We start from the raw sequence: 19,070 nt of genomic DNA on the forward strand, positions 1-19,070 counted from the left end.
TTTCAGAGACCAAATGTTAGTCTACGAGGTAAACAGCATCCAAAACTAAGGCCATTCCTCAGATGCATGTGGTTTGGCCCCGTGGTGTTTGAATCTTGGTATATCTTCACATCTGTAACTACTTTACATCAGGAAAATTACTTGGCCACTTTTTTTTTTCAACTTGACACTGTAAAAACATTTCACATCACCCAATACTGGCCCTAAACAACAATTATGGAGTTCGCATGTGGCAAAAGTCAATGACAGAGTTGAAAGAAAAATTCAGTAAGAATTTACTGTTCTGGAGAGGTAATTCAATGTTGGTAACATTACTTCCTATCTACAAGACACTGCTGATTATGTAAAGTATCATGTCTCAAGACCATGAAAAATACATCACCGGGTATTAACTAGTATTTGTTTACTGGGATGCTTGTATAAATATTCAGGGAACTTTATTGTTGCATGCAGACCAAATATGGCAAGTTTCAGGTGATTGTCAAAGATTCTACTGTTGTTTTAGCACTGTTTGATAGATTGGGATTTCAGTGTTAGGATTGGATGGAGGAAATCATATGCTCTGAACTGAGAGTGTACTTCTTACTTGAATATAAATGTTTGTTGTATGTAGCAGGTAATCTAACACATTAATTAGCTTTTATGATTCGAACAGCCACAATTCTTTTTGGCATCACCCAAGACCTGTAATGTTGATTATGTGCAAAGCATAAGGGATAGTTATATTGTATCCCGTAAAACCTGGACACATTAGCAAACACATTTCTGTTTGAAATTACAATACTTGACGAATCAGATAAAGCTTCCTGTTAGAAGTTACATTGAGGACAACACTTCTCAAATGAAGCAATGATAGACAAAACATGCAGTCTGTTCACCCACCAAAAATAATGGGTACCCGGTGGGATAGGTCATGTGACTATTAAGTTGCTAGTGCCTAACAGGCAGCTTGGGTTATCCAGGATAATGATAATCAGGGCCTAGATTTTCGAAGCTCTATTAGCGCTAAGATAGTATTAAGGTTAATGTTAATGTATGGCACTTACGACAATATTAGCGCTTCTAAGAGAGCTTCGAAAATCTAGGACCATATTGTTTGGGCGCCCTGTGCATGCATTATGCTTGGAGAAAAGCACATGATATTATTATTGTCATATTATTATATATTAGTTATTCATCATCATGGTATGAACATATAATATAGCAGATAGTTGAGGATGTCCACAATTTTGATACTGCAGAAAGCAAATCTTACAGTCACCACATCTGCACCAGCCTGAGTCTTGAATCCTTGGCTGATGAGTGTGATTTTCGGTTTGCCAGGCACATTCACTCTGAAGTTACATGTGATGTCATTGGGGTAGTCCATGCCGGTGATGCCGTCAAGGCCATATCCAGGTGAGAAGAGTCTACCTTTCATGGAAGTCAGCATCATGTCACATCCTGAAATGTAATCACAGTTTAAGATGTACCGTGACATAATGTGGCATTAGATATGTTTTGTGTCACAGATTCAACCATATCATGATTTCTCAAAGGCATAAAAAAGTTGAGTTTAAGTACTTGTATGTAACGCCATTTGACACCATCCTTGTGTGTGTGTGTATCTAAGACGACCTTGTCTGTATCTGTTTCTGAATCAACCTTGTGTGTGTTTCTGAACTGACCTTGTCTGTAAGTTTTTTCTGCATTCACCTTGTGTGTTTCTGAATTGACCTTGTGTGTTTCTGAATTGACCTTGTATGTGTTTCTGAATCAACCTTATGTGTGTTTCTGAATTGACCTTGTTTGTATGTGCTTCTGAACTCACCTTGTCTGTAAGTTTTTCTGCATTAACCTTGTGTGTGTTTCTGAATTGATATTGTATGTCTTTCTGAATTGATCTTGTGTGTGTTTCTGAATTGACCTTGTATGTGTGTCTGAACTGACCTTGTCTGTACGTTTGAACCATCTAGTCTAAATGAACATTTGATCCCATCTGGTCTGAACCCAGCTTGTCTGTATGTGTATCTGAACCCACCTTGTTTGTATATAAATCTGAACCCTTTCCCGACTTGGTAGCCTCGGGTCTGCATGCTGATGTACATGCTGTTGCCAGTGGAGAAGATGAAGGGGATATTATCAACTTCTGTGTCAGCTGTGAATGTGTACAGTAAGTTAGCCTTCACAGAGTCCCCATTTCGTATGATGATTTTGTCCATGCCCTTCAAGTCCACTTCCACAATCTGAAATAGAGAAAAAAAAGAGAAGTTAATTTGCTGACACCTCCAATTCATATCTGGGATGAGAACATGGTAGGTTGGTTTGTTGTTTAATGCAGCACTCAGCAATATTACAGCTATATGACTGCTGTCTTTAAATAAAAGGGTCGGGACCAGACAATCCAGTGATCAACAACATGAGCATTGATCACAGTTTGGACACGATGACATGTGTCAACGAAGTCAGTGAGTCTGACCTCTCGATAACGTTAGTCGCCGCTTACGACAAGCATGGGTTGCTGAAGAGCAATTATAACCTGCATCTTTACGAGTCAATATAAAACAAGTGATAACACTGCATCATGAGAATCCTAATTCTACATCAATGTGTCAGTATACAACCCTTCCTGTGAGCGTGATGAATGGTCTGCATCATTATACAGCACTTACATTTAGAGTGATGATCTGAGTCTGCATCACAGTGTTGATGATCCAGGTATAATCCTGACTCGCCAGATACATGGAGGGATAATTTGGGGCAATGAGGGTCTTGGGAGTGTCTGTTGCTTGGAGACTCTGGTATGGCTGAAGATTGGCACTCCCTGAAGACAGAAATGTACATATTGCTCATGCTATCAATTGTTACCCTTCTCTGACATTAATAGGCAAAATAGTCAACTCTTGCTTCGTGGACAATAATATATGGTAAGTGAAGCATCTAATACACAGACAAGTTCAGGTTACTCAATTTTTACTAATTTCTTCTTTATTTAGGTCAGACAAATTTTATTCCTTGTTGTATGGATCCGCTGGTCATATCTTTTCTTGAATAAGAAAAAAATTGAAATTAATTTTCATTGCTCCAAAAATAAAATCCTGATGTTTTTTTATTGGCCAAGTACAAGAAATTCTTTTTAAATTGCATCAACTTAAATAAGTAGGCATTTTGGACATTTGCAGTATGGTATCATGATTCACCAGTGTATCAGCTCATTGCAAATTTAAACGACATGGCTACCCAAATACTGATTCCTGTTTTAATTCTACATTAAGTTTCATAATAAAGTCATTATAACACGAAAAATTTCAGTCATACAATCGTATTAGGCATAGAAGACGGAAACATGTATGAATTCAAAGGCCTATTGTAACACAACAGACACACCCATCTATAAACAGTTGGAAATGTGATTTATAACACATTTCCATGCATTAATGCATTTGTTAACCATACATCTACTATCTCAGTCTAGTCTTTCAAATAACAAGAATTTTGGAATAGAAGTCACTGAGCTCACATTTTTATTATTTTTGTATTGTAAATTAGAGTCCCTGTAGTTCACAGAAGTGCAAAACTTTCTTCATCTGACATATTGAAAGTCAGAAATAAACAATGAATCAACAGAAATAATATTTTGAAGCAAGTGGTGAAGATTAAACTCACTTCCGCTGAATTCAGCTCTGAACCCAAGTGCATTGCTGCGGCTGTCGCTGGTGAATTTGACGATCATGAAGTTGTTGGTGCTGATGTACTCAGGAAGGCTTGCACGCCTATCTCCAGACAGGGTAGCCACAAGCTGCCCCTGGGACTCAGTTGGTCCCCCAACCAACACCTGCACTATGTCAGCACCCATTTCCGTGGAGAAATTGGTGAACTTAAAAAGCAAGGCAAATGACAATATGAAGTGCACAGGTATATTTTTTCAGGTTTATCATCCTCATATTTAAGTACCATTTCATAAAAGCAGATAAATAAAGCAGAAAATGACTTGTCCAAGGTCAATAAATCATTGGATCAACCTCAAGTGAAGTCAATAATTGTATACATCACGGGTGATAATATGCTCATAATGCCTGAGGAAGGTACAAAAATTAGTAGGGTTGCAATGATTCAGTTCGATTCATCAAAAATCGTTTCTGACACTTTAGTTGGAGTTTCAATAACCATTATCATTATTTCGATTCATTATTTTAATACCAATTTAAATGGTTTCCACTAGTGGTGGTCCGATTAATTGAAATAATCGAAGATTGGTCGCACTGACTAAGCGACCAAGCAATCGAACATGTTTTCTCGTAATCGAACACGACCAATCTTGGAACACTTGTTTGCATTTACAATAATTTTCACAAGGCTGGTTTTGTCTGTGTCATTAAATTTACATTTCATAAGCAATACAAGCTCGTTCCAAGTCATGATTAAATTTATCTTAAAGAATCCAGGAAGTATGTGTTCCTAACATACTAATCATCTTTTAAATATGCAAAATTTGCAAATGGACTCTAAGCAACTTGAAAACACCCAAATTACTACATGTTTTTGCTTTATTTTTGTGTGTGCATTAACAAAAATAACAGGGACATTTAATAAATGACGCTAACCAATTATTTTCGGTGATTGATCAGTTGTAATGGACCAATCATCAATTATTAGATTTCAACCAATTCCCAACACTAGTTTCCACACAGCCAGAATGTAATTTTGACTCCAACTCGAGCAGTTTCGAGCGCTGAAATAAGGCGAAACGTGACTGGTTGACACCGGCCTAATAATAAAATGACAACTGTTGTTAGCAGACATCGCCACGTTGACGATGGGTTTCACGATAAAAACACTGACTCTGAGATTTGAATGAAATCTGATGTTTCTACTTGTATGAGGAATCGAATCGAAAATGATTGAATCGAGGGTCCAATATTGGAAATCAAATCGAACTGAAGTCTGGGTGAATGGTTGCAGCCCTAGAAATTAGACAAGGTTGTAACTGTGGACATGTACAAGTTGTCTTGTAGCATTCAGTGACAAGATCCCTGCCTACTGCAGAATATTCAAGATCTACTCATCAGAATATGAGTTCAATGGATTAGTAAACATATGTATTCAAGCATTTGACACGTACTTTGAGGTAAACATTTTGTCCAAGTGGGACCTCGATCACCCACAGACAGTTCAAGGCATTAATATAGTTGCTAGGGTAGTTCATGGAGGTGATTGAGCCTGCGGCTTGCATGTAGTAGTACTTGCATCGTTGAGCTGGAAGATAAAAAAATGTTGGATTTGAACACATGACATCACATAGTTATCACTTCATAAATAGATAGCACTGGGAAAAAATACATCATTTGGGTGATAAACATTTGTTATATCAAGAAAATGATACTAGCTGCTAGAATTCGTTCAATTAGGAGGCAGCCTCACAGGCCCAAATGAAAGGAATCAACGGAAGCTATTTTCTAAATCAATATACTCTATTTACTTTGCAAAATCTGGAATTCCTACTAGGAAAACATTTTACTTTGGATTTTAGTCCTGTTACATACAAGATATTTTAATGTATTTTTTTGGATGATAATTAAGTGTCCCATTCATTGGAGGGCAACACCATGTATAGCCCTGTCTTCCTGCAGTCCTACTCCTAGTCTGTCTCACAGTCCCTGAACCGTCATATTTTCCCTTCTGCCTGGCCTTTCTGCAATGCTAAAACCCTACATGAAACAAGACTTTACCTAGAATTGTTTGTTTCTATCAGAATTATATATATTCAGAGACTAAGAGTGTCTAGTCCCGTCTTACCACAGTTCCTTTCATCGGAGCCATCCCCACAGTCATCTTCACCGTCACAGACTAGGTTCTGGTTTAAACATCGGCCACTGGTACAATGGTAGCTCCCTAAAACACAACATGAATAAAGTACCGTATGCAAGATTTTGTACTTGACATAATACATATTCTTAACAACAAACAAGGTAAATGGTGGCTAAGTATGATAATTATAGATTTAATAGATTTTCGGTGGAGATGTCCTTACCAGTTGGACAAGCTGGTCTCTGACAAACATACGACAACTTCATTTCACAAGGACCAAATGACCAATAGTATCTGTCCATTTTCTCCACGTAGGCACAATTTCCATCCTGAGAGTTTGGTTGATCGTTCTTCCAGAAACCTGCTGCAATTGATGTTTCCTGGCCGTCGCTCCAATATCCTATCCGCTGATTGCCAGCGGCGGCGTTCGCCCGAGTGAAACCTGACACAAAGGGGAGACAATCAGTGAGAGCGTCAATGGGTGAGTGAGGTACAATCAAACCACCGTGTGGCACAATAATCTGTCTTACAGTGCCTCAACCACATTTTGTTCCCTTCCGCCCAGCCCTTTCCGCATCGAAAATGTCCTAAAATGAAATAAATGTCGATTTTCCTCTGAACCTCCGACATGACTTGGGCTCCTTTTCAATTTAAATGGAAATATTTGTGTCTAACGAAATTATAGATATATTCAGAACTAAGCGTTCGTGCCCAGACTTTAATGAAGATGAAGCAAGTCTAGGTTTTCCTCAGATTCAGGCCCACCTCACCGGGGCTCCTTTTCAATTATTTTTTTGTCCTTTGTTAATATCAAAACTGAATATTCTCAGAGCTTTCAGCGTCTGTCTAGAACATCATGAAGTGACTTCATAGTTAACCAGTGTCGGGATTCCCACTCTGGTACCTTTGGCAGTGATATGAATAGTTATCCCATATCTAGATTACATCAGGAAATGTTCTTGTATACCCATATTCTTTGGAAACCGCTCGCATATGTGGAAGCAGATACACAAAGGCCGAGGTGCAAGCAGCTTGGACCCAATGCTATGAAATTATTTGAAACTGTCATTCTTACTCGCATTGCACTTTAGAATTCTACGGAGTACCTTAATATTACTGCCAATGCATATGGCAGATACCTTCTTAGAACATATAAGTAAAGATTAAACTATTAAACGATACATCATAAACGTTGTCAAATATTCCTGGAAAAAAATATGTGAAAATCCACTTTTCACTGCAGAATTACGAGAGAATTATATAGAGAGAAATAGATATTGTAACACCGAAAGGACAAACATTGAAAGCAGCACAGAATGCAATTAATATTTACAACGTATATCTATATCGCTTATGAAAAATGTAATGCCTGTACATTTAAGGTCACGATAAAATTTCACTGAAATGGATATTGTTTTCAATAATAATCATGTACTATTATATGTATACTTTAAATAATTAAATATTCTTTATATTCTTCATGTCTATTGTACATTTGGTATATACACATTGTACTACATATGTATAGCTACATTCCACATGCAAAACTTGAATGCCAAGGGACATAACTCTATATATCCTGTTTCTGGATTAAGTAATCAAGAAAAGGTAAAAATACACTTTGGGCACCCCAAAGTGCATTTTAACACATGCACATGCAAATTCGTTGAATTATATTTCATTTCAAAATGGCTATATAAGTTCATTTATATTATGCAATATATCTGTCTTGAAGACCGTTTTGAAAAAAAAATTGCATATTGTTTTGGTCACAATTTCTTTTCTTTTTTAAATCAATACACATCTTATGCAAAACAAACCTATCTTCCAAGAATCGAACATATTATAGACATTTATAATTTCCATAATGCCATATGTTTCTGTCACAACTATAAAACTATCTACGTGACAGTCAATGATCCTACAATATGAAACTACAACTATACATAACCCTTCCTGAAGGGTTATAACACTCAGATCAGACTATAAGACGAAAACTGTGTATATAAACTAGCTACATGAACGATTCTACTACCGTGCACTTACTGTCTACAGGATCCAGATGTGAGTACAGAACATACCTACGATGTTATACGCTGGCAACTAAAGGAACATCTAAGATTCACCTCTTAAAAACAACTTACCATATTTAGAATAAATAAATCTGCTATACCCTATAGAAAACAAAATCACCAAGAGTGCAGGAGAAGTCAACAACACACATGGAAACAAGCATGAATGGTTAGCAACATAGAACAAACATACAAATCAATGAAACCACGCTGAGAAGTGACTACAGATTCGTGTAGATGTTTACAGAGGTATTGCATCTGTGTCACCATCTTCAGCAACTTGCTTCAAAGAGCTGCGTCAGAAACCTACGTGGGTTCAAATCCTGGTTTGGCCCGATCATTTTCCTAGATTTATTACCCTGGACGCGGCCACTGACAACTGTGTTTGAATTATTTGGATGAAGGTTGCCTTCGTAGTTGCCTCTTTCTACTTTTCAGTTTCATCAGTAATATTTCATCTTTATGACTGAGTCATGTTCGGTGCACGTGAATATACATTGTTTTGCTAAAAACGATTAATGTTTTCATTGATTTGAAGTGTTCACTTGCGTCACATACATTAAACACAACATATATACACATTTAACAACATGGAAAGCCAATAAAACGCACCAAAGTATTAATTAGTCAGGGTCAATAAAATACACCTTGGTCGTGAAGAGTGAAGGCTCTGATTTGACAAGTGATGGTGGGGATGTTAAAAATGTTACCAATCACCACAATAAGTGTGATTCTTGATCAAATCCTCTTGGACCAGTACCTAACCACCCCGTGACACAGGTATGAATGCTGCTATAGAATTTTTTATATCTATGAAATAAATTATTCATGGCCAGGACATCAAGTTTCACAAAACAAGATAGTTAACTCGGAGACATCTTAACAATCACTTGACATCAAACACAAGAAGAAACAACATATGAGGAAAATAATTTTGTTTACAAATAGGATATTTTTTATCGGATATACACTTTAAATAAAATGTTTCTTAAAGTAACTTTTAACATTTAAGTTAAAGAAATATGGATATGATATTCACGGCCTGTGTTTTCATCAAATCATGTGAATCAGTATATCACAGATGTGATTTAAATGTTTAATTCGTGAGTGGTTGGACTCTATATGGAAATGACAATAATATTGTTCAACTTACCAATCCAAAACTTGTCTGTACTTTGACTGCTTGCGAACTTGCCAACATCTTCGTTTTCATAATAATCTGTGACTTTGGCCATTTCTGCTCCGTAGCTGAAACATCATCCGAAAACCTCATACCTGATGTCATCTGATTAGACATAAAAAGCCCGTCTACTATAACGCTGATCAGACAATCCTTCAACATATCTACACTGGATCTTTTAATTGTGTGTCTAGAGAGAATCGGAATACACGGAAATAGTAGAATTTTTGTACAGTACAACCAGACATTATTGAGAATTTAAGATTGTATTAATTTTTTTTCACTCATTACTCACGTATTAAATGTGAATATTAGCAGAACATAACTCCAGATTCAAAGACAGGTGAACAGTTAGTATTTTGTCAAGTCACCATGGGCAGCAATGCAGGCTTCAATGCGGCGGGGCATACTACTGATCAAAGAAGTTAGAAAGTCGTGGTCCATGCTGTCCCAATATCGGACCACCTCTTCTTTCATTTCAGCAATATTTGTCAGATTTTACTTATTGACACTTTCCTTCATAAGTCCCCAAACACTTTCTATTGGATTTAGGTCAGGGCTATAGCTTGGCCAATCTAATAATGTCATATTTTGGGTCCGAAACCAGGCCAGGCCAGGCCTGTGAATGCTTTGAACGATGTTTTTGGTCGTTGTCCTGCTGGAAAATCAAAACAATTCCATAGAACACGTGAGCAGATGGAACTAAATGTCCCTCGAGAATATCTGTGTACCGCTCACTGTTCATATTCCCTTCAAATACACAGAGGGGTGTTGCCCCTAACACAGATATGCCACCCCACACGTTAAATTTCGGACTGTACTTTGGGCGCTGATACAAAGGTTTTTCAGTTTGTTTGGTCCAGAATTTCAGTGTATTAGGAAACAGCCACACAGAACTTTCATCTGAGAAAATCACATTGTCCCATTTAAAATTTCTATGCTGCTAGCACCAGTTCAACCTTCGCTCCTTTTGTTCAGGTGATGGAATTCCTCGACCTTTCTGCCAACCCATTGCATGCAGCTCAGTTCTAATTGTCTCCTTACAGACAGCCACAGTTCCTCTATCAATCATATCCAGCCTTAAGTTTTCATTCGTTTGTTTTTAGAAACAAGAATATCAAGCCGCCTCCTGTCACCGACAGTCAATTTTCTGGGCCTACCTGCGCCTCCCTGGTGCTCAATGCCATATCCATTTGCAATATTTTTCAAAACACGATAAACAGTGGACAAAGGGATGTCTGTTCTACTTGAAATCACTTTAGCTGATCTGATGTCCTTGTTATAATACTCTAAAATCAACTTCCTCTTCTCCAAATCATCCATACTGAGGAGCACTGAAAATGTCGTCTGCTAGCAAGTAAACAAAGGGGAATAACTCTTCACAAACTAATGAAAAAGGATTAACGGAGTTGTCTCTCTTGAATGAAACCAAGTACTTGATAGCTGGTCAAGGTTGTTTATACTAGAAATCCAATTAAACATATTCCTAAAATTCTCAATAATTTCTGGTCATACTATAAGTCAAAGTAGAACATTTATGAACATAAATGACTTTCAACACAAATTGCCTCAAAGATGCTGACATTTTACTTCATATATGATAATAACCTTCAAGTTCAATCGCCCCTATGACTGTTCAGTGTATGGCTATCTACATATATCCTCTCAATGCCACCTTCAGAATGACAATGACTTAAGTCTACACAATCCATGTACAACGTATAACAATAACTTACAAAACCTATAGTCGCTAGGCCACCTACATTGTATAGCTTTTAACAGAGAATTCTTGTATTTGCTAGTATTTACAATATCTAAAATATCTGTGAAACCTAAAATGTATGACAATGATTTTCAAAACATTTAGTCTCTGTGAAACCTACAACGTATGACAATGATTGAAGCACCTTTAGTCTCTGTGTCACCTATAATGTATGACAAGGACTTTCAGCACATATAGTCTCTATGATAGATACAATGGTGTGCAGTATTTCTAAACCACGTATGACACTGAAAATGTATGACAATTACCCAAAACGTAAAAAGGCTTCTGGAACCCCAACTCTTATGACTCAGCCATAATTTTCCCAACTTTAAACAGCTGTAAAATACAGGCCTGAAAACGCCTGTCGTCTTCAAATACCCAATCAGGCTTGAACTGAAGATCACGTTACATGTATCATAGGATTATCTTCATGTGCGAAGGGTTGTGAGTACAATATTTCCCTTAACTGTTCAGAAGCTTTTGTTTATGAACCACCATCTAATCGGGTGTTTGTGGAAAGGTGGGGGTGTCCTGACCAACCCGTGGTACTCGTCACAAAGACATGCAAAGGGAATACAATGTATTAGGACACGATAAGTAAATTATAAGAGTATGTTTTATTCTGCCTTACTACCAGACAACCAGCTTAATATAGGTTTAATGTCACCATGTACACATAAAAGGGAGGAAATAACACTCATATATCGTTTCTCTGAACCTTTATTGAAAGTACCATTTTCCTTCAAGGGAGCCACACCCATCGACAGGTAATGTACATATACTGAACAAAACAAGTTAGGAATCATGAATAATTGGGAGGAGTTTTATGTGAAACTGTGAGCACAGCCCTCACTACAAAACGTATCACCAATACATTTACGTCCCTAACTGTGCCAAAGATACTTCCGTTTTAGGCAAATTTGTGAACACCGGGTGCTACACTTTCACGAACACCAGGTGTCATTACTGATTTTCAGCGATCCATTCTTATACTTTTAACAGCTGTTATTCCCTTAGACTAACTCTTAGTCTCTGAATGTAGGTAATTTTGATTGTGACAAATAAACCCAAATAAGTTGAAAAGGAGCCCCAGGAGACCAGAGATTCAGAAAAGTAAGATGGGAAATTCAGAATCTGGAGAAATCTAGACTTGCTTTAGGGCTTTAGCATTGCAGGGAGGGCTAGGCTGTATGGAAGATAATATGGTTCGGGAACTGTGAGACAGACTATCAATTCCTTTACACCAAAGATAATTGTTTGTGAGAATAGTCAAGTCTGGGTATTCCTTTTCACTGACGTTCTATGTTGTTTATTATAGTTGTCATGAACAGCTGATTTAATTGAATAAAAGATATAATACCCCGCTTCACTTTCTAAAAGGGGATGGAGATCTAATGCTGAATTCATTGTTGCCCTTTGCGTGTTTACATGAAACAAGGCCAACTGTCTTTCATTGGTATGCAGCTAATAAATCATTTCGTCACTAAAATACATCTCGTCGACAGTTGGTGATTTATGCATGCCACATTGAGAATAATCGTCGACATAATCAGCCATATATGCCCCGAAATCAAAAACAGAGTACCAATATCTTAATACACCCTTCATAAGAATGTAGACAGCACCAGACGCCATGTGCCTTGTTATGATGCGTCATAGTTTGTCCGTGATAACTTCTACCTTGACATCTGTCTTACAGGACACATGATTTGTGTCAGAAATGGATGAAATATGAGGGACACCTCATTTCACGTATTTCAGGGCATTAGTAATAAAATCATCTTGTTCTGTGGTCTTTAGCAGTGTATGAAATAAGCCAAAACCCCAGCCAGACATCAGGACTGGTAACTTCAAAATGTTACCAGTCCAAAATGGATTTAACCAGACCAGACACCAAGATATGACTCAGATGTATATAACATCTAAATTTTTACCAGACCATCGGGCTGGCTAGCTGTAAATCTAGACCGTCCGTCTGAAATCGAACCCGTCTCGGGGCGGTCGGACGGGCCTTATTTCATACACTGTCTTTAGCCGTCAACAAATTACCCCCTCTATTAAAAAGGTGAAACCATGGAGATCTGGGTTAGAATCATAGTCGTGGTCTTCAGCCGTCTTGACATAGTGAGTATAGTATAAGCAACGTCACCTGGGAATATTTCAGCTATGATATGATGACCTCCATATCTCAGTGACTTCTGCATGATAGTCAGCAATATGAAAACTAACGGCGTATTAGGAATGTCAGCTGTGACACTTCAGTCAGTAATGTCCCGGTGTAACGTTTCAGTCAGCAGTTCTAGTCTGTAACCTATAACGGCATAGAGAACGATATAAACAAAGCTGGACACATTCGACCCATTTTCACCACCCGTACGTAATAGAGATGTCAAGATAATCACGTGACCATGTTGTAATCACACTTACCTTTTACAAACACTGGCAGCACTTTCCCATGGTACGATTCCTTTGTATAACTTGAAACACTGAACTCCGACCAGCGTCCAACCTGTTAAGTAATTGTTCTTTGAAACAATACAATACTTTGGCCAAACATTTGAACTTTATTAATATATAATATAATATAATATAATATAATATAATATAATATAATATAATATAATATAATATAATATAATATAATATAATATAATATAATATAATATAATATAATATAATATAATATAATATAATGTATATAATATAATATGTGACAGGACGTAAGATAATATCTTCATGGTCTCCTAGATAATAAGAATTCTTGAAAACAGAAACAGAACTCGTCTCTTCAGTGGCAATTCATTTGACAGTGATTTAAGTTGGAAATGGCGTCTTAGGTAGAAAATTCCTTTTACCTGATTGGCAGCCAAGTGGCACATCATCCTGAAAGTAAAAGGAAAGAATAAAATGGGGCTCCAATCAAAGGAAGAAAACGTATGCATCAATGAATAAACAGTCCCTGAAATATTAACAATTCTTAAACTTAACTTATCGATATCAAGAGATTTAGAACCTTGAAAAGGTATTCTGGTACTATTGTGCAGTGTTTATAATCATATTCTTGCTTTGTTGTTGCTTTTTTACTAATCATTCATTTGCAGTTAGAAACATATTTTTTTACATTTACAAATAAATGCAAGTGGTATAGAATCTTGTTTATATGAAATATGTTCCACATATTTAGTGAAAAGTACCTTTGATTTTGATTTCCCGACAGTTTTGTGTGTAACTGTTATCAAGTCTATCATTATATTTATTTATATTTATATTTATCATTATATTTATATTTATTCGTATAAGTACGAATTTGCTCTACTTTGTACTCGGCATCTGATGACCTGGGTGTTCAGGTAAACGCACATTCTGCAGATTTTTACGTTTTGTTAGACTGTCAATTTAAATTGCTCTCGTAGTCAAGTTTACGGGGAAGGTGAGTGGCAACCCGTCACAGTTGCCGCCTCGTGTGCCCCATCAATCACAGGATACCAGGACATCACACCCCGGCTCTTGTAACGCGAGCCTGTCCCCAGAAGTTGTCCGACAACTCGGTACTACGGAGTTTCACAATCCGGAAATGGGGCGCGGTCGACACGTGATCACACAGAGCTGTATGGAATTTTTCTAGTGTGTTTTACACGTGAATGAAGGTTTTCTTGCATGGAGATAAAACTACAGTTCTAACAAACACACAGAATGACATCCCACCAAAACTTGTGCCATCCAAATGAGACAACAATTTTTTGGTCTTTCATACATCGAGTGGAAATTTAATACAATTCACCTACATTTTTATATACAAAAATACTATCCATACAAATATTTCCATAATCGTAAGAAATGTTTTAATGTAAAACGGTGACATGCAGCAACCTGGCAAAAGGTTGTACCCGTGTAACATTACAATACATTACCGTCGGCTTTGTACCTGGTATCCATGTAGCAATTTTGTAGTTTATTGTCTTAACCATTGCAATGCATATTGTCCTATCACCACCAGACTTTCAAGAATGTGATCACCCTCTCATGTGATCAAGTTAATGTTCGTTTAGACAACAATCAGTTTCCTATTGGGAGGCATGAAGCATAGGTGACACTGATATCTATTATTGATAATACACTGCGTTGGTATTGGGGAACATATTTTACACTACTTCCGGGTTACGACAATTGAATAAGTATAACAACATCTAGCAAATACATTCTAAACAATAAATCATGTAAGCACTCACATGTGCATTTAGCAACTTAGACACTTAATGTTTCAAATAATGTTTGATCATTTAACTCAAGTTACACTTGGGCAGCATCCCTTTATATAATGTGGTTTATTTGCAACCGTCCTTTTGTTCCGAAGCCTGGATGACTCAATCTACGTCGAGTTAACGAGATTTCACAGCATTTCGACAGTTCGGCTGAGTTATATACACATGCTTTTATACACATTCGTTTAATAAATCACAAGCAAATTACGACCGACTTCAGATTATCTATCTACATTATCCACCAAAACAGTTTCTCTTGGGAGTAAAAAACACAAATAACGCTGAAAAATATCACAAGCAAATTACGACCGACTTTAGATTATCCACGAAAACAGTTGTTATCGAACCTAAAATGCTGACAAATCAGACAAATTAGAGATGACGAGGTGTTCTTAAAAGCGTAAACCATACTAAAATCCATGTTAAGAAGGATCCAAATTTGTATTACCCATACAAGCGGTGTATGTAGATTTGCTACGTATTGAAGTGTAACAGACCTAAACTCACTGGACCGAAGCAGAGTACCAAACACCACACCATAGACACAGTCGAGTAATGCCATATTAAGTATCTACTAATCCGCGGATTATCAGTGGTTTATAGAGCGGCACTCTGTCATTCCCCGACAGGCAGTATTCTCCCCTGTATGTCAATATATAATGTGTATAGTGACATTATGTACAGTCGCTTCAAGGGATATGCTGTTGGCTCAATGGTCTTACTCGAGTCAGATTACGCCCGATACAACAAGACATGGATACCCTTAGGGCTGCGCACAATAGGATCAGAACAAAATCAAGTCTAACTCGTATGCACGGATATATGTCGACCGGTACGCTTCGTTGGAGAATCCAGAATGTTTTCGTGTTCTTCATTCTTCGGTTAAAGAATGTATAACAATGTATCGAGATTGAAACTGTTGACGTCTTAAGGGGCAGATGATAAGTCTTTCACAGGGCTAGTGTTATATACAATGAATCACCGATTGTCACTCTCATGTTGACTCACGGATTCCATTAAAATTGTGATTAAGAAGATGAATATAGATATACGAGACAAACCCCATTCTATGTTCACAAAAGAGATTGCTCGTTTTCAAATGACATATATTGGTTACAAAAATGTGCTTCCAATTTGATTCGACCCTCAACGAAATAACTTTTCAGCAACTTTAACTTGTTTGGGAGTTATATCTTATATTAAAGGTTATGTCTTTGATCGATATGTTAGTTTAAACTACAGGCAATCATCATATCCCTTAAGTCGCCATGTGAGTGAGTGAGTTTAGTTTAACGCCACACTCAGCAATATTCCAATCATATGGCGGTGGTCTGTAAATAATCGAGTCTGGACCAGACAATCCAGTGATCAACAGCATGAGCATCGATCTACGCGATTGGGATACGCTGACATGTGTCAATCAAGTTAGCGAGCCTGACCACCCGATCCCGTTAGCATGGATTACTGCAGATCAATTCTAACCCGGATCTTCATGGGTTAAGTCGTCATGTACGACGTACCAAGGTTACTGAGTGCCTTTTGCAACCAGGAATACCCATGAGGCCTGGAGATAGCGTATGTATCTCTTCGTCGTTACCATTACCCACGTGGGCTGTATCGCGCCGGATTCAAACGTTGTGGGATTTCAGTACATACGACAAATTATTGAAGCGCTCTTTGTAGAACAATCAGCAGACGACACGAAAGACTTCACAGCGATCAATAGTGCCACTTCTGTCCAAGATAAAACCCAAGACATCGCTGTGGATGACGTGCATTCATGCATGAAGATGGGAGATGTAACACACAATGAAGTGTCTGAATCATATAAAATGAGGTAAATGCACCCTCGTCCTTTCTGGGTGAATAACAAGAAGACGACTACATTGATATGACATAGCTTCTAATCCAACTTTAGCCTTGACCTTCGGCGGAAGGGGCGTCTGACGGGATCGGGTGTTCAGCTCGCTGGCAAGGCTGACGCATGTCAATGTATTCCAAAATGCGTAGATTGATGCTCGTAGAATCAATCACTGGATTGTCTGGTCCATATTCGATTAATTTCAAACAGCTGTGATATTGATGAGGGCGGCGTAAACACTAATAAGCATAAGTTAAGGGTGATCCTATCCAGCGAGAGCTCTGTCTTCAAGTACAACAGGGTGTTACCAATCACAGGGGCGTGTCACGCTTAGAAACAGCGTTAGAAAGACATATAGGTATATGGACCCTACCCTAGTACTGTCACACTTAGAAACAGCGTTAGAAAGACATATACATGTAGGTATATAGACCCTACCCTAGTACTGTTTCTAAGCGTGACAGTACCAGGGTAGGGTCAAAATACCTATATGTCTTAACGCTCTAACGCTGTTTCTAAATACCTGACAACGCTGTTTCTAAGCGTGACACGCCCATGTGTTACCAATGGTATGATTGTTTCTGTTTTTGATCTAGTCTGGTTTGTTGACTCCAGCAATCGACCCACCCATCACAGAAATCATAAATGTCAGCGTGATCAAAGATAAGCAAAAGAGTTGTGTCCAACAGTATCGCTAAGTCCGACATTCTCGGGGCCATCCTACTCCACATTCCTCCTGCTCATGGCCGTGTTACAAGGACGTGTGTGACTGTGGAAAGGGGAAGGGGAGGGTAGGGGGGGGGACTGAGGGGGTAGTAACCGGTATACTTGCACGTTTATCTTAGTCGTGTACGTCAATGGACATTTTCAACATAGTATCACTGCCGCGTGTAACCGGGTACAGAAGACTTGTAACCACAGCTGTACGTTTGGTCGACGATATTCCTACACATTCCTGCATATTCCTGTTGGTTTTATAGCTCTGGCAACAGCCCTCGAGACAGCTTCACTGTCGGCAATGTCGTTAAACATATCATACAATCCTATATGTTCCTATATGTAGTTAATATTCCTGACTTTTATAGCCCTGGTAGCACCCACTGAGACACCACTTTCTCACAGTTGGACCCTCGAAGATCTTCAGTAACCCATGCTTGTCGTAAGAGGCGACTAACGGGATCGGGTGGTCAGGCTCGCTGACCTGGTTGACACATGTCTTCGTATCTCAATTGCGTAGATCGATGCTCATGCTGTTGATCACTGGATTGTCTGGTCCAGACTCGATTATTTACATTGCTGAGTTCACTCACTGTTGACATTACTGATTGAAACACGCCTATGTATTACTGTAAAATGTGTCGACGGTTCGATCCCATGGCCGCGTCAAACTAGTTAGTGAGTGAGTATGGTTTTACGCCGCTTTTAGCAATATTCCAGAAATATCTCGCCGGGGACACCAGAAATGGGCTTCACACATTGTACCTATGTGGGGAATCGAACCTGGGTCTTCAGCGTGACGAGCGAACACTTTAACCACTAGGCTACCCCACCGACTCTAGTAATCCTAAGGCATGCTGTTAATGTTCAACGCCAGTACAGAACAGTGGTTACAACTCATTCAAAACATAGATAATCGTTATGTTTCCTGAACGACAGCTGATCACAGTAGTCATTCTGGAGAAGGCAGCGATTGGATTATGAACCATTTGGTTGCTGGCAGATCTTAGCCTCAAACAAAGCAACGGTATCTGATGTCACTCATTTGGCAATTCTTGGCAAACTTGGTGAACTGCATACCAGGTCTAAGTGGTTCAAATAGGTTCGTGACATGTTGTGTGTTTAGGAGATATGCAAATATTACCCCATAACAGGACACTCTCCGACGCAGGGGGGCTTGGCGAGATATGTCTGCCATGTGGGACGGCGTAATGAGAAAGGGGGGATGTGTTACCGACAATCTGTATCATCATACGCTTCATGTAGCCCCACACCCATGAAGCCGTACCTTATGCCAAAATGTTATACCCCAGTCATGTACCATTCACATAGTAAATTAGTCTGTCTCACAGAACCATATTATTTTCCCTACTACCTAGCCCTCCCTGCAAAGCTAAAACCCTAAATGAAGCAAGTCTAGATTTCT

General features: G+C 38.4%; 1 protein-coding gene across 1 annotated transcript in view; it reads right to left on the minus strand.

The window, feature by feature from the left end:
* Positions 1-19,070, minus strand: part of LOC124261499 — a 78,852-nt gene that overhangs the window by 49,270 nt on the left and 10,512 nt on the right. The window contains exons 2-11 of the mRNA XM_046695819.1: positions 13,660-13,687; positions 13,232-13,313; positions 9,013-9,107; positions 6,011-6,229; positions 5,776-5,871; positions 5,102-5,235; positions 3,646-3,856; positions 2,652-2,803; positions 2,021-2,225; positions 1,256-1,443 (exon numbers count right to left, since the gene is read on the minus strand). Coding sequence (XP_046551775.1) covers positions 1,256-1,443; positions 2,021-2,225; positions 2,652-2,803; positions 3,646-3,856; positions 5,102-5,235; positions 5,776-5,871; positions 6,011-6,229; positions 9,013-9,107; positions 13,232-13,313; positions 13,660-13,687 — 1,410 coding nt within the window. The remainder of the gene's footprint in view (positions 1-1,255; positions 1,444-2,020; positions 2,226-2,651; positions 2,804-3,645; positions 3,857-5,101; positions 5,236-5,775; positions 5,872-6,010; positions 6,230-9,012; positions 9,108-13,231; positions 13,314-13,659; positions 13,688-19,070) is intronic.

The sequence above is a fragment of the Haliotis rubra genome, unplaced genomic scaffold (assembly GCF_003918875.1).
Source record: "Haliotis rubra isolate DU_JTF1 unplaced genomic scaffold, ASM391887v1 Scf8, whole genome shotgun sequence".
Taxonomy (NCBI): domain Eukaryota; kingdom Metazoa; phylum Mollusca; class Gastropoda; order Lepetellida; family Haliotidae; genus Haliotis; species Haliotis rubra.